This window comes from Daphnia pulex, chromosome 7, assembly GCF_021134715.1.
Source record: "Daphnia pulex isolate KAP4 chromosome 7, ASM2113471v1".
NCBI classification, from domain to species: domain Eukaryota; kingdom Metazoa; phylum Arthropoda; class Branchiopoda; order Diplostraca; family Daphniidae; genus Daphnia; species Daphnia pulex.
This window is the reverse complement of record NC_060023.1, coordinates 4,212,472-4,240,419: the sequence shown is the minus strand read 5'-3', so window position 1 is coordinate 4,240,419 and position 27,948 is coordinate 4,212,472. Positions and strand designations below refer to the sequence as shown.

The 27,948-nt window shown below is 40.1% G+C and overlaps 3 protein-coding genes across 3 annotated transcripts; 2 read left to right on the top strand and 1 right to left on the bottom strand.

Annotated features, from left to right (window-relative positions):
• The first annotated feature begins 325 nt into the window (after positions 1-325).
• LOC124197796 lies at positions 326-3,793 on the top strand. Its single transcript, XM_046593343.1, has one exon. The coding sequence runs from the start codon at positions 326-328 to the stop codon at positions 3,791-3,793; it is 3,468 nt and encodes a 1,155-aa protein (XP_046449299.1).
• Positions 3,794-4,174: 381 nt separating this feature from the next.
• Positions 4,175-5,423, top strand: LOC124197795 (alpha-(1,3)-fucosyltransferase C-like). Its single transcript, XM_046593342.1, has 3 exons — positions 4,175-4,357; positions 4,436-4,937; positions 4,999-5,423. The coding sequence occupies exons 1-3, from the start codon at positions 4,175-4,177 to the stop codon at positions 5,421-5,423; spliced, it is 1,110 nt and encodes a 369-aa protein (XP_046449298.1).
• A 12,111-nt stretch (positions 5,424-17,534) lies between these two features.
• Positions 17,535-19,062, bottom strand: LOC124197794. The gene is made up of 4 exons (XM_046593341.1): positions 18,844-19,062; positions 18,277-18,769; positions 17,849-18,195; positions 17,535-17,771 (listed from the first exon to the last, which is right to left on the bottom strand). Exons 1-4 carry the CDS (start codon positions 19,060-19,062, stop codon positions 17,535-17,537), a joined length of 1,296 nt encoding a protein of 431 aa, XP_046449297.1.
• Between the last annotated feature and the right edge of the window lie 8,886 nt (positions 19,063-27,948).

The following is a 27,948-nucleotide window of genomic DNA, read 5'->3' as shown; positions in this document are numbered from 1 at the left end:
ACATACTCGTTTCGAATAATTCTCGTCCGAAAGGGTATCTATACTGACCCAAACAAATTGCTTCTACGTTTCGATAATTAACAATTGTTTTTATCATCCCAGATCGAACATACGAACACGAACGTACGGCAACGAACACAGTCCCTCGTTTCAAACACGCCTTGCTCGAAAGTCTCTGAAAAATTTAACTCACGGTCCGTGTGACGTACGTCCACAATCTTCCGACGCCATGGCCGACCTGGAATTAATGAATGCCCCGGATTTGTTCCGGCTTCGAACCACTACAAAACGCCAGCAAACGAACCTCGTTACGCGAGTGTACAGCATGATTAACAGACGGGCATCGCAAGCTGTATTCGCGGTGTTGTCAACGGATCTTGAGGCTGCGCTAGAGCGTATCACGGCGATTAACGAGCGGTACGTCGTCGCGAGAGACCTGGATGATCAAGAAAGAGCGGCAGCAGAGGACTACATCCAAAGCGTTGCTGCGGTAAATAGGCAAGCACGGCTTGCTATTGGAGGGTATTTACAACCCGGCGCTAACCCGCGCTTTGAAAGATGGGTCGTTGAAGACTCGAATGTTGATCAAGCTCTGCAGCAGGATCCCCCGACTGAATCCAATGGAACAGAAGAAGATCAGGATAGCGGTCCAGAGCATAATGAAATAAACCAACGACCTGTTCGCAGGACTCCGCCGGACGATCCTCCCATCAACCCATTAAATTTGGGCTCGGCGGGTGGCATCAATAACCAAGTCGAGCCTAACGAAGCCAATCAAGCGAAACGGCGAAGAATTGAACTTGAATTCGAACTCGAAAGGAAAAAGGTCGAACGTTCCCGCAAGATGGATGATCTTTTACGTCAATGCGAGAGAGAAGAAGAAGATATTAAAATGGCAATCGAGCGCGAAAAGCTCTTGGCTGGTGCGCTCGATGGATCGATTCAAGGAAACCCACTCCTTTCCTCCACACCGAAGCGCAATATGGATACCATCGGAAACTTACGACCCGTAGAAACAACCGAAAGATCGGCAACATTCGCTCCGCCAAGTCGTTGGCCAAAGATTATCGTCGAAAAATTCAACGGGGATCCGCGAAAATGGCAAAGATTCGCGCACGGTATTCACGCCACCGTTCGCGACGCAAACATCCCTGACTCCTACAAGCTTTTGGGCCTTCAAGACAACATTACGGAAGATATTCGGAAAAGGATGGGCCACATCTTCAACGGATCATATGCATTTGAGTCGGCTTGGAAAGAATTGGAAGTTAAATATGGAAATCCAGGTCTTATAATGCAGGCGCATAACCAGCACCTTCTCCAAGTCCAGCCTTTCAAAACCGGAGACTTTAATTCGCTCTTCACTTTAGCGGCAGATGTCCGTGATGCCGTATCAAGCGTTTCCGTTGAGCACTCCAAGGAATTTACGTTTTCAACCGTCATCTCCTCGCTCGCCTCAAAGCTTCCAATTCAGCTTCAAATCGACTGGGGAAAATATGCATATTCCCTTCGTCCGAATCTACCATCGCTACGAGATTTCGACAAGTGGATTGATATCGCTGTCGGAGCAGAAGAGTATCGTGGAATTCGACTTTCCGTGGCCGGAGATGTCGTTAATAAACCCGCCCATAATACTCACCCTCGGCAGCAAGGCGGCTATGGTCAACCTGGTAGCAGTAATTATCGTGGACCTACTGTGTTGACGAACGGAATTCAAGAAAAAGTAGCAGCTCCGCAGTGCCCTGCCTGCAGTGCCAATCCTGGTCATCGCCTCGAGTATTGCAACGTTTTCAAGAAAATGTTGGTCAACAAACGAGCAGCTCTCTGCGCCGACAACAATTTTTGTTTCAAATGCTTGACACAAGGCCACTACGGAAGAAATTGCTCCCGCACTGACGTGAAGTGTAAGGACTGCGGAAAGGCCCACAACACTCTCTTACACGGAGCCGATCGCCAATTTCCGTCTGCAAAAACTCAAGGTAACGAATCTCTAACTGTTTTAACGATTCGTGCACGTAACCCATACCACATACGTCCCGTATTGCTAGCCATCCTACCCGTCACTGTAAAAGGTAATGAGTCCGTCGCCAAAACATTTGTGGTATTAGATCCGGGGAGCGAGGCCACGCTCATTACGAACGCTCTCGCAAAAACTTTAAATTTGACTGGGCCCACCTTTCGTATTCGCTTCGGTAACTTCAATGATTCAATCACCATCGACTCTAAGGTCGTTTCGTTCCGCATTGCATCTATGAACTACGAAACTCCCATCAGTGAAGCTTTTCTCGTTCCAAAAATCAGTTTATCACCTAGAAAAATCGATTGGCCAAAACTGAAGAAATACTGGGCTCATCTCGCAGACTTGAATTTGCCAGCAATAGACTCTTCTCAAGTTGGTGTATTGATTGGAGCGGACCAACTTTCGGCCCATATTCAAAAAGAGATTAGGGAATCAATTGAAGATGACGGCCCTACAGCGATTCTGACTCAATTTGGATGGTCGGTGGTGGGAAAAATTCCCAATTTTCTTGTGGCCGGGCCAAGCAAGAAAGTAAATGTCAACATTCACTCAGTTTCCCATGATGAGGCGCTATGTAATCTCGTAGAACAATTTCACTCTACCGAGTCTTTCGGTACGGATGTTTATGCTCCCACGATCACCTCGGCCGAAGATGCTCAAGTAATTGCCGTGCTCGAATCATCAGTAATTTTCATCGGGTGCGGATGGCAGGTGGATCTCCCTCTACGCTCAAAAGGCTTTGTCTTCCCTAATAATAGAAAACAGGCTGTGTCTAGGTATTATGGGATGGAACGACGTCTCTCGCTGCCGGAAAACCAACATTATGCGGACAAATACAATCTAATCGTAAAAAAGCTTATTGATTCCGGCACCGCTGTAAAGGTAGACTCGTCTGCAATCAACAAGCCGGAAGGAATGATATGGTATTTGCCGCATCACTTCGTTGAAAATCCGAACAAACCAGGGAAAATCAGAGTGGTTATGGATTGTGCTGCAAGTTTTTGTCAAGTCTCGCTCAACAACCAACTTCTCCGTGGGCCGCCGTTGCTCCCAAAGCTAATAGGAGTGCTGCTACGGTCGAGGGAATGTCTTTTTGCGCTTTCTGCGGATATAGCGGCCTTTTATCATCGCGTCGGAATTCCAGAAAAACATCAGTCTCTCCAACGATTTGTCTTCCGCGAATTCGGAAGCAATAAACCGCTGAAGACATACCAAATGACGACCTTGGTATTTGGGGCAGTCCATGCATCAACCGCGGCCATTTGGGTCTTGCAGCATGCGGTAAATCAAAACAGAAAATATCCCGAAGTTGCATCGCGAATAAAGCAAAATTTTTACGCTGATAATTTGAGTGACTCGTTCGACACCGAAAGGGAAGCCATAAAATTCGCAAAGGACGTCACAGAATCGCTGGCGATCGGTGGTTTTAAATTAACGGGCTTTGCGTCCTCATCTAAACGGGTCCTAGAAACAATTCCAGCGGAAGACCGGGCCGGATCGATCCTTGACTTAAATTATGGCGCCTTACCGACAGAATACATTTTGGGGCTCGCATGGGACTGCAACAGCGACTGTTACAAATTGAGAGTTAAAGAGCTGCCTCCAATCACGACGAAACGGGAGTTGTTTTCGGCGATGTCAAGAGAATTTGACCCATTAGGAATTTGCCTTCCGGTCATTACGTATGCAAAACTACTCTTTCAAGAAACGTGCAAGCTACGGTCAAGAATTTCCCCCTATAAGATTGATAGGAATAACATCCGCGTGCATTAAAACGGCGATAATGAAACCCTCTCCCGCGTCTATATAGACCTATATATAGGACGGCTGACTTTGTCAGCAGGTTGAACACTGAAGGGGAGGGGGAGGATGCGCGGGGGATGTCCAATTTCTACAGTGTTGCTCTGCAATAGACTCGTTGGCTGGACGATAACAAATGATGGTTATCACTAAGTACAAGTTCCGCCAGCTCAGTGTCGACCACACCTTATTTATTTCGAAATGGTTTTCATAATAATAGTGTACTTTCTTAGTCAGCAGCCGCCGCATGTTCCGTGTGGCAGCACGTCTGTGACATTCACCTATCAACTACTATTCGTCGATCAATGACTATAGTCCATGTCCACACACGAACGATAACGTATTAAATGCGCAATGCTGGACGATTGGCGGTGCAACCATTTATTTCGCCCAGGAAATTTGAATCTACGGTCGACACTCTACGTTGCCATTTTTGTGAGTTTCATCATAACTGTTTTTGTTTTGAGTGCGACCGATCAGCAAGCAGTGCTGCAGACTCTGCTGAAGGCTCTTCCGCTGCTAGAAAATCGCAAAAATGTAATAGCAGACCAAGAAGGAAACTAGCAGATACGCAGGACGTCCCAGCGCCCACTTCAACCGGTCCCCCAACATCAGACATCCATCATTCTCTACTGGACGAAATTCTTCGAGTCCAGCGATTTTGAGGTTGGACTGGGCAGCGAGCCATTCGGTTCATGCATCGATCGAGTTACCGCATCCAGCAGCAGCAATTGCCTGACGACGACGGACCGAGGACTGTTGAACGACAGCAATGCCGTCATCTTTCACGGCCGAGACCTGCACGTCCAAGACTTGCCTCTGCCAGAATGGAGGCGTCCTCACCAAATCTTCATCTTCTTCCTGCTGGAATCACCAATCCATACGGACCTGGGCCTGTTGCAGCAGCCCGTCTTCCGCCATTACTTCAACAGGACGATGACGTATCGCCGGGATTCGGATGTCGTTGAACTGCACGCTTACGGTCGCTTGCGTTGTATCGATCCAGCCTCGCCTTCCTGTTTGAAATTCCCATGCTATGGAAATGACTCAGTAGCAGCTCTGGAACAACACTCAGCAGATCCCTCATCAGTCTTTTCGGCATCAACGAACGTGACAAGTATTAACAACATCAAGGATCGGGCTGTCGCCTGGTTTGTTTCTAATTGCCATTCAAACAGCCAGTGGGAATCGCTGGTCCGCCGTTTTCTCCGAGTTCATTTCTGTGGACATTTACGGGAAATGCGCCAATGGCAAGCATTCCTGTCCAAATAAATCCGAATGTGATCAGATGCTCAGTCGCCACTATCGTTTCTACTTGAGTTTCGAGAACTCCCTCTGTCCCGACTACGTCACGGAGAAACTCTACCGGCCGCTGGCTCACGACACGGTGCCGGTCGTCTATGGCGGAGCCGATTTTTCCGACTTCTTCCCCGCCAGATCGTACGTAAACGGCAGACATTTTGAGAACCCAGAGGCACTGGCCGACCCCCTGGAGAAGCTGATTGCTAAGGACACCCTCTACTCGAGTTACTTCGAATGGAAAAGCCAATACGTTGTCGATCGACTTCCTTTGGATGGAGGTATCGTCTTTGTCAATTACTGAACGAGCTGCTCACCAGCAGCAAGAAAGACAATAAGTTTGTTGAAGACGTGGCCTCATGGTGGTCTGGTCAGACTACGAACCAAACTTGCTCATCACCCCCAAAATCTCTTATTGTCTAATTGAATATGAAATCATAAAATTTTGATTGAGGATCTCTTCAGAACAACGAGCGAGAACAAAAATAGGCTATATTCAATTCAACACGATTAAAAAAATCCTTTATTGGGTTTTCAAAGCTTTAGTTTTACTTTTGGGGGGCACGTTTTTAGTATGTTATAGCCTACTTTTTCTTGCATCAGAGGTTTCTATTTTTACAAGATACGGACCCTACGATTACTATAGAAGTTTTTAACTTATTATACATTCGCGGCTGAAAGTTTCTTTACGTGTAGCTCCAAAACCCGCCTTTTTTTATGTGTATTGGTGGATGTTGTCAACCTATGATAGAGATTGAGCTACCTTATTTGATAGATTTCTCATTTTCTTATCCCTAACTAATACGTCCCTCTTTACTTAACTCTATCCCTTAACATCAATAACTATTTTACCGCGATGCGGCAAACGGTTCCGCAACCCTCATACCTAACGCTAAATGAATAGAAAATAAGGTAGATAGACAAATTGTATTGATCATCAATATTCTGTCATATCACCGACTATCAGCGACATATCAGCGACTGTGAATACTTACTCAATTCTCTACTTTCCCCACTCTTCCCTAATTAGGTTGGACTTAATTAATTTAATAAAGGTTTTAGATTGATAATCAGTAGCCTTTAACTACTTAAAAAGGCCAAAATACAGTAAGTAGTTTTTCGCTGCTGTGTAGGCCTACCTTATCAATATTACAACAATAAAAAAAATGGTTAGCGGAAAATAACATCTAGATTTGTATGATTGGACTAGTCATATTTTTATTTGTTAAAGTTAATTGTAGCGAATTTTTAAATTAATACAATAATAAAATATTTGTAGCTATTTCCTTATATAAATAACGATTAAATATTGCAGACATCCATATTTCGTTGATGGTAGTCGGTGAAATAGGACTGAAACGATATGGGACTGGTAGTAATAGGACTACGTTTTAGGACTAGTCACATTAGGACTGGTCGAAATAGGACTACTTTTTGCAACTCATTATTGTCAGTCCTATTTCTCCTTACGAGCAATCCTATTTCTACCATCCACTAGTCCTATTTCTACCTGTCCTATTTCAACAGATAAAAGATCTGGCATCCTTGTCGGATTTGCCAAAAGACGATTGAACCGTAGATCCGGCACCGTTCATATACTATTCAGCCAATTAAACTATGTTAGTAATAGTCCAGTTCGTTTTTCATTTGTAACTTGTATATTTCAAAACTTTTTTAACTTTTTTTTTATAAAAAGGTTGAATACAATCATGTTAATAAAGCCCATTTGTTAGAAATATCAATTTGATATGCAATTTAGGTAGCCCCACATCAGGGTCAGAGAGAAAGAGATCCAAAAATTAAATTTCCACCTGGATCCTGGATTTTTAAAATTATTCTTCTTCTCCGTTCCTCTCTCACCTTACATATCCAAGTAGGCCTATTAGCTATATTCTGGGAATTTTCACATGGCAATTCACAACTCGAAGTGCTACTGACTGTGCTATTTGTTATTTATATTTGGTAATAAATCCTGTAATTACTAAGTTGGGACTTTGTATTTTTCTGTTCAACATTCATTCCATACATGGATAAACGCTATATCCCTATATATTACTGGGGCATATTTTGGTATAGGCCTTACTACTATAATAATACGCAGACGTATGTCGTTAATCTTGCGTTATAAAACGATAAAGGCAGTTTAAACGACCTACTTAATTTGCTTAAAAGCGAACCTAACATGACGCTGTCTACATTTTTTTACTTTGTCTTTCCCCCATTTCCACCCTGAGTTGTATACGTAATCTATGTCTAGTTGTCTACCTCCCTTCCACGACGTCAATTTTTTTGATCACCCGACAACTAAAAGAGGAGAGGCGACAATTTTACGCCTCTTTTTTTTGTTTTCTTCATCAATACCGAAAAATGATAAAAATAGCGAAAAATTATCAAATAACGACATCTATCTCGGTAATATTTTATCGAGATGTATAGACTAATCTCGGAATTTTTAACCGACATATTTCTTATAGAGAGAAGTCTATAGCAACAACCGATGTTTATATTTCGAAGGTGTCATATAGGCAAGCCTAGATCACGGTGGATAAGCAAACGTCAAATTCATTTATACCTGTTGGACGAAGTAGACCAACGAACTTTGACGCCTGCCTTTTCTGAGCAAATGCCACTGTAGTACAAATCGTCGACGGGATGTAATGGAGTAGTCTGGAAAGAAGCTAGTTACGGGAGGATGGTCCCACCAGGAAATAAAACACCGGGACCAAAGAAATAACGTGGGTAATCTTTCCAAGGCCACTCTTCCACAGACACATTCCATTTGCCACCTGAGATAAAATAAAACATTTAATCATCACGCTCGCCGTCAAACTCGAAAAATGGGGTTTGCTAAGTAGAAAACATTTTGTGGTTTGGAGATTTTTCCAAAACACATGTTTATGTATAGGAAGTCTTTAGGTATAGGCAAACATGTTGAGATGTGGTGTCAAGGTGAGTTAAAAAAAAATGTTACAAAGATGAAGTGGGTTTGATCCCAGGGTCAATAACAGCAAAAATCGTGGAAAAGAAAATGAGTATTCTTTTTGAAAATGGAAATAAAAATGCTAGTCACATGTTATGGCAGACCAAACAAAAGGGTCAGTCCACAATACAAACCAATCAAATTCCGAAACAAGACAAACTTGAACCAACCGCTCTATACCTTGAACCACCTCAGGTGGTTTCGGGCAATTACATAGCATTTTTGTTGTTTCTGTTTTGTCTTTCTATCTAAACAATTTATTTTTCAGCCCCTGTGAGAAAATATAACTGTTTGGATATAGCTAAACATTTCTTTACTATTAGCAAACTACTCTTATGAGAGAATTATAAATGTCCACTCCAATCATATTTCGAATGCTGAATGTGCCTACCTCGGGCAGGAAACAAGTTGCTAGCTGAATTGCCGTAAATGCTCTGATCGGACCGGTTTGGAACCGGACGAACTGGGCGAGATTCCGGACGTTGACATAGACGTCGTCGTCCACTTTGAAAAGAAAATCAATTTGCTGGCAGTGCCTGTACAACCAGTTGAAGAGGCCGGCCACTTTAAGCGATAAATTCCGATAGAAATCGGACATTTCAATCTGAATCAGGTCACCGTGGGTTTTGCTCTCCTCTTCGATTTTGATTTGGGTCGTGTTGTCGTTGTCCGTCAACCCCAGAATGAAAACGAAACCAGCCACGACCATTATACTGTTAAGGTAGGAGACATTGAGGTGAGTTCGCCACGTCTGCGGGATTGTGTTTCGCTTGTCGAAATTGCTGGGGGCCGAGATGACGGCGACGAAAACACTTTGATTGTTCCTGGCGGGAATCTGACACGCTGGAACGGTGATGGGGTAGCGGAATGACGTGACTTTATTAGTCACGGGACCGTATTCCAGCTTGAGCGGCTCAATTCCGGCAAATGGTAGCATCCCTAGACGAGCCCCCGTGTACCGGGTGTAGTTTTCTACTCCGGGGTAGGGCGTGTCCCGCAAGGAAACGGCCATGTAGTGGAAGAAATCCCGTTCTATTACTGTCACGTTTGACTTTAATTTGTCCCTGTTTCTATCGATAAGTTGTTCTGTTTGATTCTTCTCCTGTTCTAGAAGTTTAATTTTGTTAGCCAACGTCTCGTTGTTTTTCCGAACCAAATTGCTTTCTGTTTCCAGTGAACTGGCCACGGTTTTATTCTCCGCTTCACAGTCATTTAGCTTTTTCTCTAACCTAGTGAATTTTACTTCCATCGCAGTTTCTTTCGAGGATTGGAAACTGAGTTCCTGAAAGGATACACACAAAAATATAACTTCCCGTTTTATTCTTTGATGTTTACATTTGCTCATCATGATAATATATGCTACACAAAAATATAATCATTGCGTGAACTTAAACCGCGCTGATGTATAAGAACGCGTTGATGCGTGGTAGGCCTATATAATATTTTAAAATTTGTTCGTGTAGCTTTAATTCCTTAGTTACCTGTTGATAGATGATTGCTAAAATGATCAATCCCGTAGTAATGATTACAAGTTGGGTAATCAATTGCTTGCCCGTTTTCACTAGATTCCAAGACATAACTGAGAAAAACGGGCCGTTAAATTCAGTATTAACTCAACTGAAATGGAATGTAATAGCAGCAAATGCCTGTTCCTCTAACATCCAAACGAAAATTATGGCGTCATTCAGAGCAATTTTAACGAATTTGAAGTACATTGTGCTTTGCCGAAGAGAAGGTGGAGTTTCAAGTAAAAAAGGGTGGAAGAGATAGGCGTGGCTATATATGGCTATGTGTTTTTCGTTGGCGCGAGAGAAAACAAAGGGATGGAAGCGGAAAAAAGGGGAATTATACTTTTTCGTTTTTTAACTTCAAATGAAACTGAGATAATATTAATAAAAAAATTTTTAATCAGACCTGAGATAAAGCTAACGTAGTTTGATTTTTTTAAAAAAAGTCGCGTTTCCCTACCCCAAGCCGTTCAACTGCAAAAAAGGCCAAAGTGGCCTAATTTGCATAAGGTCCTCTCGGCTTTCCAAAAACTTTTAGATCCGGCTAAAAGTACTTCAGGAAATGTAAACAAAAATCTGAAAAAACAGAGATGGTCTCACTACCTCTAGCTATGTACATACCAAATTTGAAAGCATTTGGTAAAAAACTGTAGTACTGAGAGGACTGCAAAAACAGCGTTTTTGCACAAGGTCCTCTCGGGCTTCTTAAGACTTTCGGTAGGTACTGTATACCCAAGCGTTTCTATTGCCACGTAGTTGGCGCCTAACTACGCAGTTCTAGAAAACGCTTAAGTTACAACCGATGAAATATAATAATACTAAGGTCACGTACTTTGAATCGTATATCCTTTAAATGTTCCCAATAAGAACGTTAAACGTTCAATAAGGCACGCTCACAAAAATGAATCAGCAATCAAATATAAATTGGTGCAACATGATCCGTTACAATGATTATTATTATCCCCTTTTTTGTATACACAGAAAAAATGTCATTCCAAAATTTAAAAAATTCAGATTTTCTAGCTGTTTCATTGTTCTTGAACTCGCTTGAAGTGATGCACCATGTAATCACAGCAATCAACTGACAATTGACGGTAGGCCAATCACTCGGCCATCAACTCAAGAGAAAGCAAAGTCCCGAAATAAATTTGTCGGTAGGGGAGAACGGGGCAATTGAGGTAGTGGGTAACTTGGCACCAGTGCGTCCTATCTTTCCGGAAAGATAAGATAAGATAAGATAAGATAAGATAAGATAAGATAAGATACTTTTGGTATCTTTTCTGTATCTTCTATCTTGCCTTGAAAATCGCAAAAAAAAGTATCTTTATCTTCAGGCTGGGGCGAAAAACCCCGAAGATACCAGATAAGATACCAGATAAAGATACTTTTTTTTACTCTCATCTAGTGATTGAAATTTGAAGTCAAAAATTGCAACTTCAGTCATTCAACTATTCAAGGTCGGCCCTTGGTTCTAGTAGCCACTGTACTTTTCTAGCTGTTTAGCCAGACCCTTTTCTCTCTCGTTAGTCTTCTCCAGTCTCCACCACGCTTAGAAAAAGGTTTGGTGAAGGTGAATTGCATCCAACGAAGCCTCTTAAATTTTGGAAAGCAAACAGTAGTAGATTTCCAATACTGAGTCAAATTGCCAGAGACGCTGTGTCCGTCGCAGCCTCGTCCGGTTCGATTGAGCAGTCATAGTTTTTAATAATGCGCAGCTTTAAAAAAAATTACGGAAATAGTCCGTGTAGTATGGAAACAACAACTAAAATAATTTCTTGTCCCTTAAAACGTGTCGTCTATTTCGTTTTCTTTTTTTCTTTTTTGGTCTTCCCTAGTTAACTTAAAATTTCTGAAAAATTAGTTTCTGAAAGGAAATTCTTTCCTTTTTCAGCAACCAATTTTTATATATTTTTATTAACAAAATTATTGCTTGAAAACGCAATAATAACAAAGAAACCTTTTTTCGGGGCAACTTGTGTTGTTGGGTTAGAGATAGGAGGGAAAATTTTTCGGGAAATTTAGTTGATGACGCCATCGCCAGGTGTTCTTTTAGCCAATAAGAATAACATGGGCCATCCTACCCCGCGTACATGAGCATGTTGCCCCCCGACTCAACCCCCCCTCCTTCATTTTTAAAACGTTTTTGGTTTCAAACAAAGCAAATTGTCAGAAAAATACGCTTTTTATAGCTAATTTTTTCCTCTTTTTTTTAAGCCTAGCGGGGATAAAAAATATTGAGAAATAAAGAAGAGGGGGCTCAAAAACCACAAAAAACCACAACTAGTACAACTCTCCCCTACTATAATTAAATGTTGTTGTAATCATTTCATTTCTTTCATAGACAATGTGGTGAAGGCTACTACATCTAAGCCTCTTAATACTAATGCATTGGATTCAGGATTGGATTCTGAATATGTGCTTAGTGGTTGGAAGTAAATATTGACGTAATCATTTTATTGAATGCATATATTGAATATTCTATATTGAATGTAGTAAGCAAGTCTTAAAATCATACTTGTTTATGCAAAGTTAAGTCCTTTAAAAGATGATTGTTCCTTTTATTGCCCAGGTTTATCCCTTTTTTTTGTAAACACTATAAATGCTGTTTAACTTTTATTGACCTTGTGTTCGTTGTCATTGTCGTCGTCGTCGTTCATTAATGTTTCGTTGAACTGACATCATTCAAACAAATTGCAATTTTGGTCGGCAAAGAGTAATACAAAGTTTAATCGTCTTACATTCCGTCTAATTTTTTTCATTGGCTCATCGTTCCCTAGCTGGATAGGCTACTATAGAATAATTAACGTAGGTAACCTTCTAAATAACCATGAAAATTTAGGGGTAACAACCACAACAAATTCGTATTGCGATACGATACAAATATTTCGGGTTAAGGAATCCCAGATCTGGTTTACCGAGAATTTAGGGCTAAACGCTCTAAATTAAAAACCTAAAACCCCGAAATAATTAGTAAGTTTTTTAATAGTGTTATATCAATTTATTTAGCGATGATCATCAGTTTAAGAGTCGTTTTCTTTGTTTTCCCTTGCATTGCCATGAGAAGGTTGAGGACCCAATCTTCAGTTGTGTAGTCCTATTAGGATTGCTCACTGTAGCTGCGGTGATTTATCAGCAAATGGATGACAACGACAGGGCGCTAGTCAAATTTCGGATTTTTGATCCTCATCGAAACGACAGTTAAATTGTTTTTTCTCGCGATGGATCAAATGCGGTTTCGGCAACAGGATTTCAGTCGTTGGCCGTTCTCCCGCATTGTAGTACCTAGTATACAAGAGCATCATTGGTATAGAGTAGCCTAAGTAAAAAGGATATAAATGAATTTAAATTTTACCATTTGTTTGAACGATAATTGTCCTTGTAAGAATCCAGCCAGAGTTTGATGAAACGGGAATTCTTGTGCGCAATTAAAGTTTGGGTGCCCATGAATTGCTTCTCGTCCCAGTTGAGGGCGCACTCGAATTTGCGATACTACTCGAATGCGGGACCAGAGTTTTGCTCGTCTTTTCTCACCCAGTTCAGGTACTTGCCGTCGTAGGTCACCTTCTTGATGTTGGTTTGGTAATAAAAATGGTCCGGCCTGTGGTTGCGTCTCGCCAGTGGCAATGAACTTGCGTAACAACAAGATGAATACAGTGCTACGTGCACAAGGGTAAATTGTTTTTTTAATGGGGGGGGGGGGGGTTATCCCAGTCTCTGAAGACTCAACACCTGGCACAGGGCCATATTCCCAGCTAAACCCAAATTATCTTAAATCAAAAGTTAGCGGTAGAAGTTAGCGAAACTCTTGAACTTTCTTTTACACCCGTATTGCCAGGAAATACATCCAAATTTCAACTCCAATCATTTTGTTTTCATTTTTTTTATTTAAACTTCCTATCTCTTTATCCTCCAAATAGTTGGAATATATACTCATTCACATTTTTCCCTCTCTCTTCTTTGCCCATTCTTCACACCTTCCTTCAGCCCTCAGTAAGCCGAATATTTTGACATGTCCAGTGCTGAAAAACCAATTGTGTGAGTGACCGAAAGTTTCCGACGACCAATTAAATTAAGATTTCAGCGCCAACAGTGCCCACTCTCCCCCCCCCCCCACCGGCATCGCTTGTGAACTTAGCATTTGATACTGACTTTCCAATTCCAGAAATGGAGACCAAACTCTATGTTCCAGTAGTGGTGAACAACATCCGTGTAATAATCTATTTCGCTACGAACTTATCGATAACGCTCATCCACCAATCCGTGGCGGAAGCGTTGAGATGTGCAGGCATTGAGCCCAGTATCTGGCCCGGATGTATAATTTATCGACTCAACAACGTCCCGCGTATTTCCAATTTTGTGGGAAACGAGCCTTACTCTACACACTAAAGACCAGACGACAGCGACCGTGGCATACGTCGTACGGAATTAGGAGATAGGAGCATCCATCATCATTGGGATAGATTCGATCATCGCACTTCAAGGTACCATTATAATAGACGGGGATGAACACACGAATCCCCTCTTCCCAGTGCCAAGCGACGAAAAAGAACTCTACCAAAAACTGGTGTGGGCCACTGGGCTCGGAGTCTCCCTTGCATCACCGACGTACGCATCCAAAATCCGAAACATCGATCGTACCGTACGAAGGGTCAGACCGCTATTTCGACTGCGTGACAAAAACAAGTTTCTCCATCACAGGAAAAATAATCATGCCTCTCAACAGCAACCCGAATTTTTGTGTATTGATCTCAAAAATCACTACACGAATAATTTTAGGCCTTGATTATATGCGGTGCGTGGATTTCCAATTAAAATTCCCGGAAATATGCATCTCCTGGCAACGAATACTCGTAGTCCGTCCTTACCGCCCGCCTGCCCGATCACAAGCCGGTCCGACATGCCCAAAATGCGGACTAAATGGCCATGTGCAATCCAAAAGCACGGAGGTCCGTGCTTGATTACCAAAAGGGGAGGGTTGTGGGCTATACACTATTCACTTCTCCCCATATTCATGATCGCCATCAGGCACCACTTTCTTTTTATCTTGTAGTTACCATCCGTAGCTTACTTTCGCTAGATACACTAATAGCGCCTAGCTTCATTAGCCACGTGCCCCATATGCCGTCAGTACTTTCCTAATTCCTCCATGTCCATTTCTTTTTATGTCTCTTCTACCCCATCTTCGAGTTGTTTTTATTTTCCCCGAAATTGTTATAATGTGCCACGTTTGTCACTTTTCTTTTCTATCTCGAAAAAAATTTCTAGCCGATATTCCCCATACACTTCTTCCATTTCTTTTTCTCTACAAACGTTTCCCTATGGTTTTTTCCCCTCCCAGCCCAACTACAGCATTCTCCTTTTTCTCAACTTATTTTTATTCTTTTTGTCTTGGTGTTGTAATGTTTCTGCTACGTTAAGCCGACTCCGGGAGTCGCCTTCAAAGAAGGTGGCTATGTAATGCACCGCGGAGCCAACTAGCCCCACGAGCCGTTCAATATTATGGGATACAACATTTTAAGTGGAAGGACTGCGAAGGAGATGTTTAAGGAAAATGGTGCAATACCAGAGCCATCTGGATTTACGCCATCCTCGACCTCATTGTCTTCTTTGCCAGTCCCCTCGCACAGCAGCAACAAATCTCATCTCTTAAACAGCAATTTTAAAATGGAAGCAGATCCTGAACTCGACCAAAGCATGTCACAAATTAATTTTGAGAATCTCGAAGTGACAGATGAAGTAGGAGAAGAATTGAGTTAAGAAAGAATTGAAATTGAAAGGGAAGAATGGTTAGAAAGCCGAGATGAAAAAAGTGACGATGTAGAAAATGGAAATGAAGAAAAGAGATATGAAGATTCAAGCAAGAATTCAACAAACTGCTGCTAGACTTGCTGCTTCCGCCGCTTGATTTTCCGCCATTATTTCCAACAAAACCCAAGAAAAAGCTACCAATAGGTGACAAAGAAATGCAAGTGGTCAGCAAAGATCTAGAGAAACCCGTCAAACCTCCAAAGCAGACTATTTAGTTTTTTTTACGCTTGCGTGCATGGACCGCTTCATGCTCAACTTTTCGTCGCCAAGTAAATACAGACAATCACTCTGAATTGTTGAAGTTTATTTATGTAATTTTACCAAAATTCAACGGTTTTGAACAAGAATAGACCAGTTTCGGTTTGCTATGGTCTTTCTTTATATTAAATTCGTTTCACATATTTTAGACACTGTCATTCCTTTCATGATTGCTCATTTTGAGACTGTTTCATTTTTAGAAACAAAACTGAAAGATTGACACCGGTCTCTCAAATGTAGAAAACGTAGTGTATGTGTAACAGTTTGTAGAGACCAATGCCTTTCATTGGAGAAAATTGAAATATTGACAGCGGTTTCTTAGAATGGAAGCAGTACTCGATGTTTGGTAGATTGTAGAGTCCCTCCCCTTAGTTGAAAGAAATCTTGAAGTTTTAAGCCGGTCACTTAAATTTCAGAAAACCAGTACTTAAAAGTGCCAATTTTGAGAAAGCGTTCCCTTAGTGTTTTGAGAAACTGTCATTTCATTCCATTTTTGCTGAATAGGAGACCGTTTCATTTGTAGAAACCAAACTTAAAGATTGACACAGGTCTCTCAAATATAGAAAAAGTAGTCTATGTATGAGTTTTTAGAGACCGATCCCTTACTTTGGAGAACATTGAAAGAATGCCACTGGTTTCTTAAAATTAAAATCAGTAAAAATAAAATGTAAAATATCTATCAGTGTTGATATGTTGATGTGTTTGATAGATTGTAGAGTCCCTCCCTTTAATTGCAAAGACATTTTGAAGTTTGAAACCGGTCCCTGAAATTTCATAAAACCAGTACATGAATGTGATAATTTTGAGGAACCGTTCCCTTAGTGCAACAAAATGTAATGGTTGGCCCTAAAGACTGTGGTACTTCCTTTCCATCAGATCAGAGTATACAATTATTTCCGTAAGTAGGCCTACGCATTCGTTCTTCTTCGTTTGTTTTAAATTCAAAAACAATCTGTATTGGGAACCGAGAGAGTAGACACGACCGTTACCCAAGAGGGGCAAAAGGGAACTGAGCCCGTGAGAGTGTCTTTGATGGGCATATCAAGGTCGGGGGATGGGTGCCGTGTTGCCAGATGTGGCGTCATCACACGGTTCTTTCAACGAGCAAAAAACAGTTAAATGAAGTGTTTTTTTGCTCACACGGTACACATAAAACAGTACAATGGAGTAAATGAAGCGAGTAGTTGGGGTAATCATGACAAAGTAGTGCAGTAAACACAAATTGAGACGGCATTCGAACTGTGTCCAATCATTGGGGAAATGTACTCGCCTAGGTTGACAAGATCGCGCAGATCGGTGAAGCGTCGGCGACGTTGGTGGTAGTTCCGGTGGCGGAATCGGATCCGTCTGGTCCTTCTGAGCGGGCCCTTGGTGGAGCACCGCAGTACCAGTCGGAAGACTGGTACAGGTACTGAAATCACCGATTGCGTCGAAATATGCGGTCAGCTGGGGTTTTGATCAAGTAGTCGCGGTGTTTACCGACTTCGACAATAAAACCGGGCGTGTCTCATAGCTTGCTGTCCGGATGTTGAATGAGGACGTGATTGCTGACCACAAGCGGAGTTAATGGCCGCGTCTTTTTTATTGTAGTAAGCGATTTGCAGCTCTTTCAATAGCCGGCCCATTTTTCTAAAATGTTATCCTTTTTCTGCCACTCGGGGGCAAAAGAGCGGCGATAGGTTGGCAGACAATCGTGGACGGGGCAATTTAAATTAATTGAGTGGGTAATGCACCTCCAGATCGCGGCGCATAGCGGAAAATCAAAATGTTTTTTTTTGTTTTTTTTTGTTTGTTTTTTTTTTTTTTTTAACTTGGCGGCGTTAAATGCGCCAGACGTCCAGGAGCGATGACGTGAGGTCCGTTATCCCCCAATTGGCCTGGAATGACCGGAACTCTGCTGCTCCAAATTGAGGCCGTTGTCGGACCAAAATGTCAGTGGGTGCGCACCAACATTTGAAAAAAGCTTTCGCTCTTGTTCGACCACTTGAAGGGCCGTTGTGATTTTGTCGCGAAATGCAACCAAATGAGGCCGACCACTGAAACTGTCGACGAAGACCAGAAAATGGCCGCCGTTAATTTCGCCGAAATCGGCATGGATCTGTTCAAAAGTGCGGGTGGGTGGTGGTCGTGACTTGAACGGTTCCGGCGGGAGGGAAGGCTTGGTGCACACTTCACAGTTTTGGTGGTGTTGATGATGTCATTATCAATATTTGGCCAGTAGACGGACATGCGAGCGTGTTGACGAGTTTTCGTCGCGAGTTGGTGCATCTGCCCTAAGTCCCGTAAAATGTTTGCGTGAACCGTTTGCGGGATCAAAACTCTGGGTCCGACGACGATCATGTCGTCGGACTCGTCGATGGCCAAACGTTCCTTCGCGTTCCAGTACGGACGTAAATCAAGGTCCAAATTACACTTGTCATTTGGGAATCCAGTGACGATTTGGATCCTGAGTTTCTTCATAACGGGGTCGGCTGCTGTCGCCCGCTGGATTTTCTCCAACACCAGATCGACGGAGGCGTCGTCTGTTGGGAAGTCCAACCCGGTGAGGCTCAGTAGAGCGATTTTTGCCGGAAACTAGGGCACCCTTTCGCCTAGTTCGTCACCGGTGGATTCTCGATCAACGGGTGCCCGCGACAGAGCGTCGGCATCCATTTTTTTTTTGACCGGCACCCATCGAGCGACAACTGAATAGCGCTGCATTTTGAGGCGCAAACGGAGGACGTAGGGATTGTCGAGTTTTTCCAGCGCGTAACTGTTTAAGATTGGCACCAGGGGTTTGTGGTCTGTCACAAGCTCAAAAGTCGGCAACCCTTCCAGAAATTGTCGGCACTTCTGCATGGCCCAAGCAGCACCAAGACACTCGAGTTCGATCATCACGTATCTTTTTTCATCGCTCGATAAGAAGCGAGACCTGGCTTGAACCACACGCCACACGTTTGCAGCATCACACTGTTTTAATAAGAAACCGAGGCCGTTGAGCCTCGAAGCATCCACATGGATGCTGGTGGGCCGTGACGGGTCGTAAAGCGCCAAATCACTGACCGTTGACAACAGAACTTTGGTCGCATCGAAAGCAGCATCATTCTGCGTCGTCCTCTCCCATGCAAATCCAGTTTTTAGGAGCGGGGAAAGTGGATTCAAAGCTGCAGACAGCTGGGCGGAAAAATTACCGACCTGCTGGCACAGTAAAAAAATGATCGGATGTCGGTGATGGAAAGTGGACGTTGGAACTCGTGGATGGCTCGCATGAGCTCAGGGTCCGGGTGGAAACCGTTACCGTCGACGAAATATCCTCCGAATTTTACGGCCCGCTGGGCAAACACAAATTTGCTTTTGTTGATCGCCAGCACGTTGTGAGCTGCTGCGCGAGCAAATAAGGCTCGCACCATGGCGATGTGTTCCTCTTAAGTAGCAGAGTACACTATAATGTCTTCGAGAGGCCCCTGCTGTTGGGCAGATCGTTGAACACTTCAGACACTCTAAGGCAGTAGTCATTACTGGCATGTTTTTCATTATTATCATTGTGTTCCAGTAAAAAAAAAAACATTTCTATCAAGATACTTCTATGGAGTCCTATAATCTTATATCAAGAGTCCTATGGAAAGTAGGATAGACCGGGGCTATATGGGACATTTTTTTCTTTAAGCTGCCATTTAAACAAAAATAAGAATTATGAAAAAATAAAAGTATAGGGGTGATTCCCTGGCATTTATTTACACTTGATAATTTTTTTTATTTTTTCGATGAGTCATTTTAATATTTATGTGAAGAAATGCAAACATAATAAAATTACGAAAAAAAAATAAAAATAGGGTTAAACGTAACAGAGCCAGGGGTAAAATGGAACATCAATTTTCTCTGCAACGGCTTAGTTATATTTATTAAATAATGCATTGGTGAAAAGTTTTCACCAATGCATTATTTATTCACTGAATAGGAGATTCATTTTCCTTTCAGAAGTGCTGTATTTTTATTTATTTTATAAAGTAGGAGTGGAGATACTATAAAAAAAGTTTTTTCGATCATTTTTCCTTGTTTTTGTTGCCAGGGGGCGTTTTTTGGAAATAACGTTGATCTGGCTATACCTGTTTTACCCCGTTTTCCATGTTCCGTTTAATCCGAACCCAACAACATGAAATAAACTAAATTATAACATACAGTACATATCAAAAGTTTGGAAACGCGCAAGAAAAGCTTATGTAAAAAATCTGATTTTCGCCGTGTTCCCAAAAATTTTGGTTTTTGACTGAGGGTATTAAAACTTGTTTTTGGAAGTAGCCATAATAGTTGTCTACTTCCTTTTTGGAGATCCATCTATAACACGCAAACACCATTTCATTGTCTAACCGAACCTACAAAAAAAGTAACCTCTTACCAGTGCCAGTGACACTAAGTGCCAATGATTCTGGTAGAAACACTAGTAGCTATCAACATGAAGACCCTTTAAATCAAACTATATGAAAGTTTAGTCAAAGATAAAGAAATGGTGTGTTACATGGAAATGCTACAGAGTTATGAGTTATTCATGATTACATGGTTTTTGGAAAAAAACATCCAACAACGTGGAAAAGTGAAATCCAAGTAAAACTTCCACAACAGACACTATAGCTTTGATTGTGGAATTTTTTTGCTCATGGTAAATACTATAATTCCCATAAAACAACAATTGCTTACAAGTTCAATTAGCCAATACTTTTTGCACGTTGTTATTTTATTTCGCTGATTTGTTACAAAGGGGTGTATGCCGATTGTTTTAAAACAAGATTACACCAACGGATACCGTTTTAAATTAGTTCAAGAAATGACTTTCCTCCACAGCAATTACAAGCAAGATAGCTTGCAGTTCTTCGTTTTTTGAAACACATTCAACATTAACAAACTCCGAGGAAACAACAACACTTCTAAAGGTATAGACTAACAAATTTGATTGTAAAAGCATTTGTATTTTACGTATTACATTTGTCGTAGAAAAGTAGAGAAAAATTCAAATAACTTGGAAAACACAGAAAAAGCAGTGCATGATATTGAAAATGGAATCAAACCAACTGTGGCTGCAGCAAAACACACAATTAATCACTCAACTTTATGGAATGCAGTAAGTATTACTATAATATTCATTCAAATATCGTCGTTTTAAATTGACAATTACATCATTTTAGCTAAAAAATAGAAACATAATCAAAAATGAATCGAATAGCAAAAACATCATCGTTGAAGAAGCATTGAATGCAGTTACGAATGGGAGTTCCCTAATTGGTGCTGCTTTAGATTATGGGATTCCACGTTAAACTTTAGTCCATAAGGTTGAGATTAATAGAAATATATCACTATATTATTTAATTTATTAGCTAAAACATCATTTAAAATAAATTTTTTTTCATTTAAATTAAAAAGTTCCATAGGTTGAAAGTTATTTCGAATCACCGTTTTTCAAGGCAAGAATCATTAAACAACGCTGTGTGGACGTAATAAATGGTGTCCCGATTAATAGAGATGCAATGAACTACAACATTTGTCAACATTTGTTAACTAAAAGGTGATGCATTAATTATTTTAATTTTTTACTTATAATACGCCAGATTGCATATCAAAGGTGGAGGAAGATATAGACATTTAGAAAAGAACAGTTCCCTTTTACGAAGGAGAAATTTCATCAACCATAAGAGTAAAGAATTGAAAAAAGTCTGGACATTTTAAGATCGAATATTTTTTGTTCTTGTGGAGGAGTAATTCATAAAAGAGTGCGTAAAAGTTATGAGACCACTCTCAGAAGCCCTTGATACCTTGCAAGCCGACCAAAAGGTGAATGTTGGCTACCTCCTACCGACTTTAAAATTTTTTAAAAATGGAGGATTCGATATACAAATCAGATATCTAAAACTGTATTCCAATCGTAATTACTATCAACAACTTAATTAAATAAAGATTTTAAGAATTTTTTAGGATAATGACCCAAAGAGTGCGGCAATGATAAATCCTCAATACGAGACATCCTTTATTTAAGAATATGATGAACAGGAATATAAAGATCTCCTTGTTTAATTCTCCTTTTCCTTCAAAGATAAAAACAATGAAGAACGGTACGTCATTTTGTCATTTTCTTACATCTGTTTTTTAAGACAAAGATTATGTTTTCTTTCTGACACAGATAGCGATTTTAATCTTTCATCCCAACAAAATAAGAGAAAGGTCTTCTTTAAAAGTTGAAAAAGAACAAGAAATCCACAGAGTCAAATGAAGTCGACCTATATTTGGCGGATGTAAGCTCAGAAACCAAGAGTTTGAACATTTACTCTACAATGGAGAAGATGTATATGAGATACAATGCTGCTCTGCCATCATCGGCTTTATTTGAACGTCTATTCAGTGCTGGTGGAAAAAATGTTCGCCAAACCAGAACGTAAAAGTAACGGTACCAATACAACGTTACTGAAAGAAAAGTACTGGACACATCCCTGTGTCAACTAGTCTGTTTCAGTTTAATTCTCTTAACAAAACTTATCAAAACAATCAGTTACACTTATAAATTCCATAAGTCATCCTTTGACTTTTACGTTGACATAAAGTTTTAATTCAGAAGCCTTATGCACTGCCATATTTTTCTCCAGTAGTAAAAAATTTCCCACCCACCCCTTTGGTTTTGTCCTTTCACTAGTTTATCGAAGATCATTCTTACGTGCCTGTAGTGGAGACCATTCCCACTTGGGACACCTCCGGTTTTTCCCCATAATCTCACATCCCCAGCATACAAATTGTTTTGTTTTAGAAAATAAATCAATCCCCCCCCCCTTAACTCATGTTTTGCCAATCGCCTTCGATTCTTGACAGGATAGACCTATTCCGGATTTTTTAAGTGTCTCTTTCTGGATTCTTGTCGGAAAACTTTCTCCGGAAAAAAGGGGTATTTTGGACGATTAATTTGAGTTGGAGATTCTTAAAAGTTTCTTAAAAGAAGTATTCCACACAATTTCAGCAAATTATGTATTGATTAAACAAGAAAAACGTAGACACCAGTAAAAATTCATGCAAAATTGATATGTAAAATTAGCGATAGGAAAATACAGAAAAAAATCAAAATAATATATTTTTACCCATGTTTCTGATTTTTTTTCCAAAGAGTTGCTTTCAGCTCGAATTTTTTCACCAGTTCCGCAAAGGCCACGAAGGAAAAGCAGCCCTGTGTCTATTCGTCCTCTACACCAATTACCATGCTGGACTAAATGAACAGCAGTGCATTTAAGTTTTCGATGAGTACTCGAATATACGATGTGAAACACGTAATATGTTTTCATTGGGCCTAGGATGGTTTCGCTGGTTGTGTCAAAGCGCATGAATTTTTTGCTTTATGAAATTAAAGTTAGCCTATCTAACTAAACTTGGGAACGCGCGAGAGAACCATCAAAAATAAAGTGACGAAATTATTTTTGACGTTGTTTTAGTTTACGTTTGGGGTTAGGTTTAAGGAAATTCAACTAAAATTTCTAATTTGGAAGTTTTTAGACCAAGCCTAATTTTGGGAACACCCCGTAGAGCCTTATGGAAAAAGGGCTACTTTGGTGGCCCATAAGTACCGAACGGTTGAAGCTAAAAAGATGGGATCGGTTTTAAAATAAAGAGCTGCGTTAGCTCATTATCATAAACATTTAAAGTAAAGTAAAGATTTTTTGACTAAACTTCGTTTTCTTCCCTCGTGCAAATTTCGCATCACCATAAATACCCGCGAACTAACAAAAAATGAAAAACCCAGTGAGGAACACAAAAAACACTAACCAAATACAAATTTAGGATGATACGATAAGTTTTGATAGTTTTGACACCTGAGGTGTTAATTTAATTCGGTAACCGAAGTTTGTTTAACTGCCGATATCTGGGGTTCGACCAAGCGCAGTTTTATGGGGGTAACGGCCAATTGGCTAGTTACTGATGAAACTGGAAAAATTTAGAGAAAATCGGCAGGTGTAGCCTGCAAGATATTTGAAGGTAAAATGTTTGTCCAATTTCAATTTTTCTTGTGCTTTCTCTTTACTCATCAATTCCCTTGTTGAATAAGGGTCCCACACACAGGACAAAATTGCCAAAATGATTGATGGCATTCTAGATGAATTTGCTTTGCACACCAAAGTGCATCAAATAGTAACAGACAATGGTTAAAATTTCTTAAAGGCATTCAAGAAATTTTCAGTAAGCATGTTTTTATTATTCTTTTTTCGAACATTTACTGACCGTCTTCATCTCCATTTTATTTTAGGCTGGAATGTCGAAAAAAGCCGCAGAAAACCTCCTTTTACTCGAAGAAGATAGCGACGTTGATGCTGTTATAGCTTTGGTGGGGCAAATTTATGACGACGAGGATGAAGAATTGATCGATGTAAGCGAAGCTGCTTCCCGTACTAATGAAACTTATGCTATTCTACAAACAGAAGATTGCATGTGATCCACCCATCATACTTCCAGCTCATATATAAGGTTGATCAATTTTAATGTAGTTATTCCAATTTTTAATCTAATTGATTCTTTTCTTATTTAGACGCGCTTCTCATACAGTCAATCTAATCGCCAGTGCCGACAAAAGTCTAATCAATTTTGACATCAGGTCACTCCCAAAAAGTAATGCACTCAGGAAAGCAATGAATAAAATGACAGCTTTATGGAACAAAGATTGGTCGTTCAATAATAGCAGCTGAGCAGTCAAAAGAAGCTTTTGGTCTGTAAAATCATTCTTGCTCTTTAATTTATTCATTTATATAAAAATAAAAAAAAATGATAATTGAAACTTAAAATTGAATTTAGGCGTGGTCCTTGTGACTCCCTGTGCTACACGGTGGAACACCACCTTTGACAGCCTTTCATCTTTCCTCACTCATTATAAAAGTTTGGAGAAAGCTAACACTCTATTCAGTCTGCTTGGATTGCCACTTCTGACCAAGGAAGACATTGAACTCTTGATTGAGTACATGCTAGTGATGAAGCCTCTTGCAGCGGTGCTCGATATTTTACAGGGTTAAAATTAGTGCTTTCTTGGATTGGGAGTTATTCTACCTCTACCCTTTTAGGACAAAAATCAATTGAAACAGAGAGTTTTCCGTAATCTAGGAGCTATTTGCGACCGGATCATTTCGTCGATCGATCTGAGTTAAGGACCATAATTGAATATTTATATACGGCTTATGGCGGTTTCTTTTTCTTATATTTTCCAGGTTTTTTGACGACCAATTAGCAGTTTTCGCCGCACTTACCCATCCCTTTTTACAATCTAACTGGATTAAAGACTAGGAAAAGAAGAGAAATTGCAAAATCCAGCTCAAGCAATTACTGAGCGATACGGTGTCACCAGTGAGCGACAAAAGTTCTGCTTCTCTTACAGAAGACTTTCTAAATTTTTGCCCTAGTGATTTAACCAAGCCGGACGAAGTTGATTTTTTTAAGAGATACGGAAACTAGTATCGAAATGCTGGACAGATATTCAGCTATTAAGAATCTATTTATTAAGTACAATACGGTCATCTCTTCTAGTGCTCCTGTTGAGCTTTCCTTGAGGCAGCCTTAGTGCTCACAGTGCGAAGGAATAGGCTTTCGGATATATTACTTGAAATGTTAGTATTGCTAAAAATGTCTTTCAAGTAGTATATTGAACAAATTTAGATGGAAATAAAGTAATGCAAAATGGAAATTTGACGTTTGAGTGACTTAAGTCATGACTTTTGACATAAGATTTTTTTCGCTGGCGTTTGACGTTGACTTTTTACGGGAGATAATCCCGTGACGTATGACTTGGAGGTTTTTTTACGTCAGTATTTTTGGCTGACGTAAGGAATACTGACGATAACTCTGCACGAGGGGAAATGAGGGGAGACAATTTCTAAAATTTGGGGAGAAACGCTAAAAACACCAGATCAAATGAAATGTGTCAAACAATTTAATTTAAAATCTCAGCAAAACAGTCACAATTTGTTTCACGTGTGGCTGTAGGGCCGACGTTTTTATACTTTACTGCTTTTGGTCTGCCACTCGCTGAGTTCCCCATAAAATCACTCCTTCTCCTCTGTATTTTTTCTGTAAATGGAAGATTAAGTCATTCTGGAAATAAAAAGTACAATATTCCATTATTGATAATAGCAGTACGCGTACTTACGTTTTGGTGCTCAAGTGATTTTAATTTTGACAAGTGCGATTCAGCTGAACTCAAAAGCAGAAGATTGTAATATTTAGTTTTTCAAAGTTTTTTACCTCTCAAAGAATGTGAGACTTGTTTTTCAAGATGATAACGGAAGTTGGATTGTTTAAGAGATCCTGTATAAAAAGGTTTGGAAGTTTGTATGATGAAGGTAGGTTTTTCAGCAGAGATGGCAGTTGCAGTTTGTTTATGAACATTCTGCATACACCATCTCTTGGTTGGTGTCCCTTTATCAACAACTATAGGATCTTTTTCGTGAGGTATGATGTAAATCACTTGTTCTTGAGGTACTACTTCTTCAATCTCTTTATCTGTGCTAGTGACAGATTTACAAGAAGTACTGTCTGGTGTATCAGATTATTGTGAAGACATAGAAAATGGTTGACGAGTGAGAATTGGAAAAAAATATAAGTAAAAAAATAAATAATAATAAACATACATACTGTCAATAACGTTGAAATCGAAGGCCATTGGTCTCAAGACACATTACTACTTATTGCTACCATCTTTATCATGAGGATTCTTACCAATTATAACCCAATTGCCAAAGGATTAGTTTACTCTCTTACTAGGTCACTTAGAAACTAACTTTTTTGTTGTCAATCCTATGGTATCATCGATGAAAACAGCGAGGGATTCTTTAAGTTTACATAGTGGGGAGATCAGAGAACCCATCGCTTCCAAGTAACAAGAAGCGACGACGAGAGCTCAACGTTCCATTCGATTCCAGATCGCAAAATATCTTGCATCAAGGTTTTTTGCTATCATGCCCATTGGAACTAAAAATCCCAATGAATCATAATTTGATGCAATTTTTCAAGGCCTCTTTTTTACGCCGGACTAGGTTGTTGAGTTGAACATGAAGGTGTCGAGGTGACAGTCACAGAGGATGCCTAAAACTACGGTCAATCCGAAATGGGTTGTTTATGAGGTCAACCCCTCTTACCAGATCAAACTGCTCGACGGAACCCAACAAACTGGACGAGAAGATGAAATCCATTCCATCATGCTAAGATGAAGTTCTTGAATAAATTCATCTTCATCCTTCATGCTTTCCAGTGTTAGTGTTACTGGTTGGTTTATTTAATTTTTTTCTTGAAAAAATAACAATTGTTCGTGTTAATTTCATTGATTAGAATTGATTACAATTGTTTCAAGTTAATAATTGGTCACAAATAAATTTTAAGATTTTTACCTTTTCTTATATCGTTCGCCTTCTACTCTATCATTTTCTTCTTTGATACTTTTTTCCTTCTCTTATACTTTTTCCTTTTCTCTAATTCTTTCCCCCTTTTCTTTGAAGTGGATGTAAATTTTACTTGGATGCGATTGTTACCTCTTTTTCCAATGGTTATGAAAACGTCAAGCGATAACAATAACATGCTGTGTTTATAACTTTCCACTTGAAAAAACATGAATTCATTTTCTACATTTGCAATTATGTTTACTATAAACAAACGAAATGTTTTCTATTAGAAATATTAAATGTAGAAAAAACGTATACCAATAACGTATTGTGCTTATAACTGTTAACTGGAAACGAAATAAATTTATTTTCATTTTCATTAACAAACCATGTTTTTAAGATTTGAAAACATTTTTTTGGCTATGTATGCCGATTGACTTTTTGGCATATGCTTTGGGTCATTCTCGACGTGCAACAGTTAAACGGCATTCAGATGGTCAGGTCACAGCAATGTTAGCACTTCCTCTTGTTTTTGTCGTTTGATTTGTTAAAATTTGATTTGCTTTCAAGCCATTCGTTTGCCATTCCAATCACCAAGAAAAACTTGGCCGTAATCTTATCTTCCTAAAATTTTCTCTTCATCAATTTGAATTTCATTTAACTTTTCAAGTGTTTTGTCATCCAAATAAGACGCCTCACATTCTCATTCATTCAAAGACTCTTACCATATATTAAGCAATCCTTACATTGTGATTTGTTTTCCTGAAACTTTCTTTGCTTTTTTAAATTAATTTGGCACTTTGGTCATTCCACGCGAAATCTGCCGATCGATGGCGCCGTCAAAATTAGCATTCGATTCATTTTTTGGGTTGGGGAAATCCGTAAAGATGGGTAAAAAAAAGTGATTCTGAAATT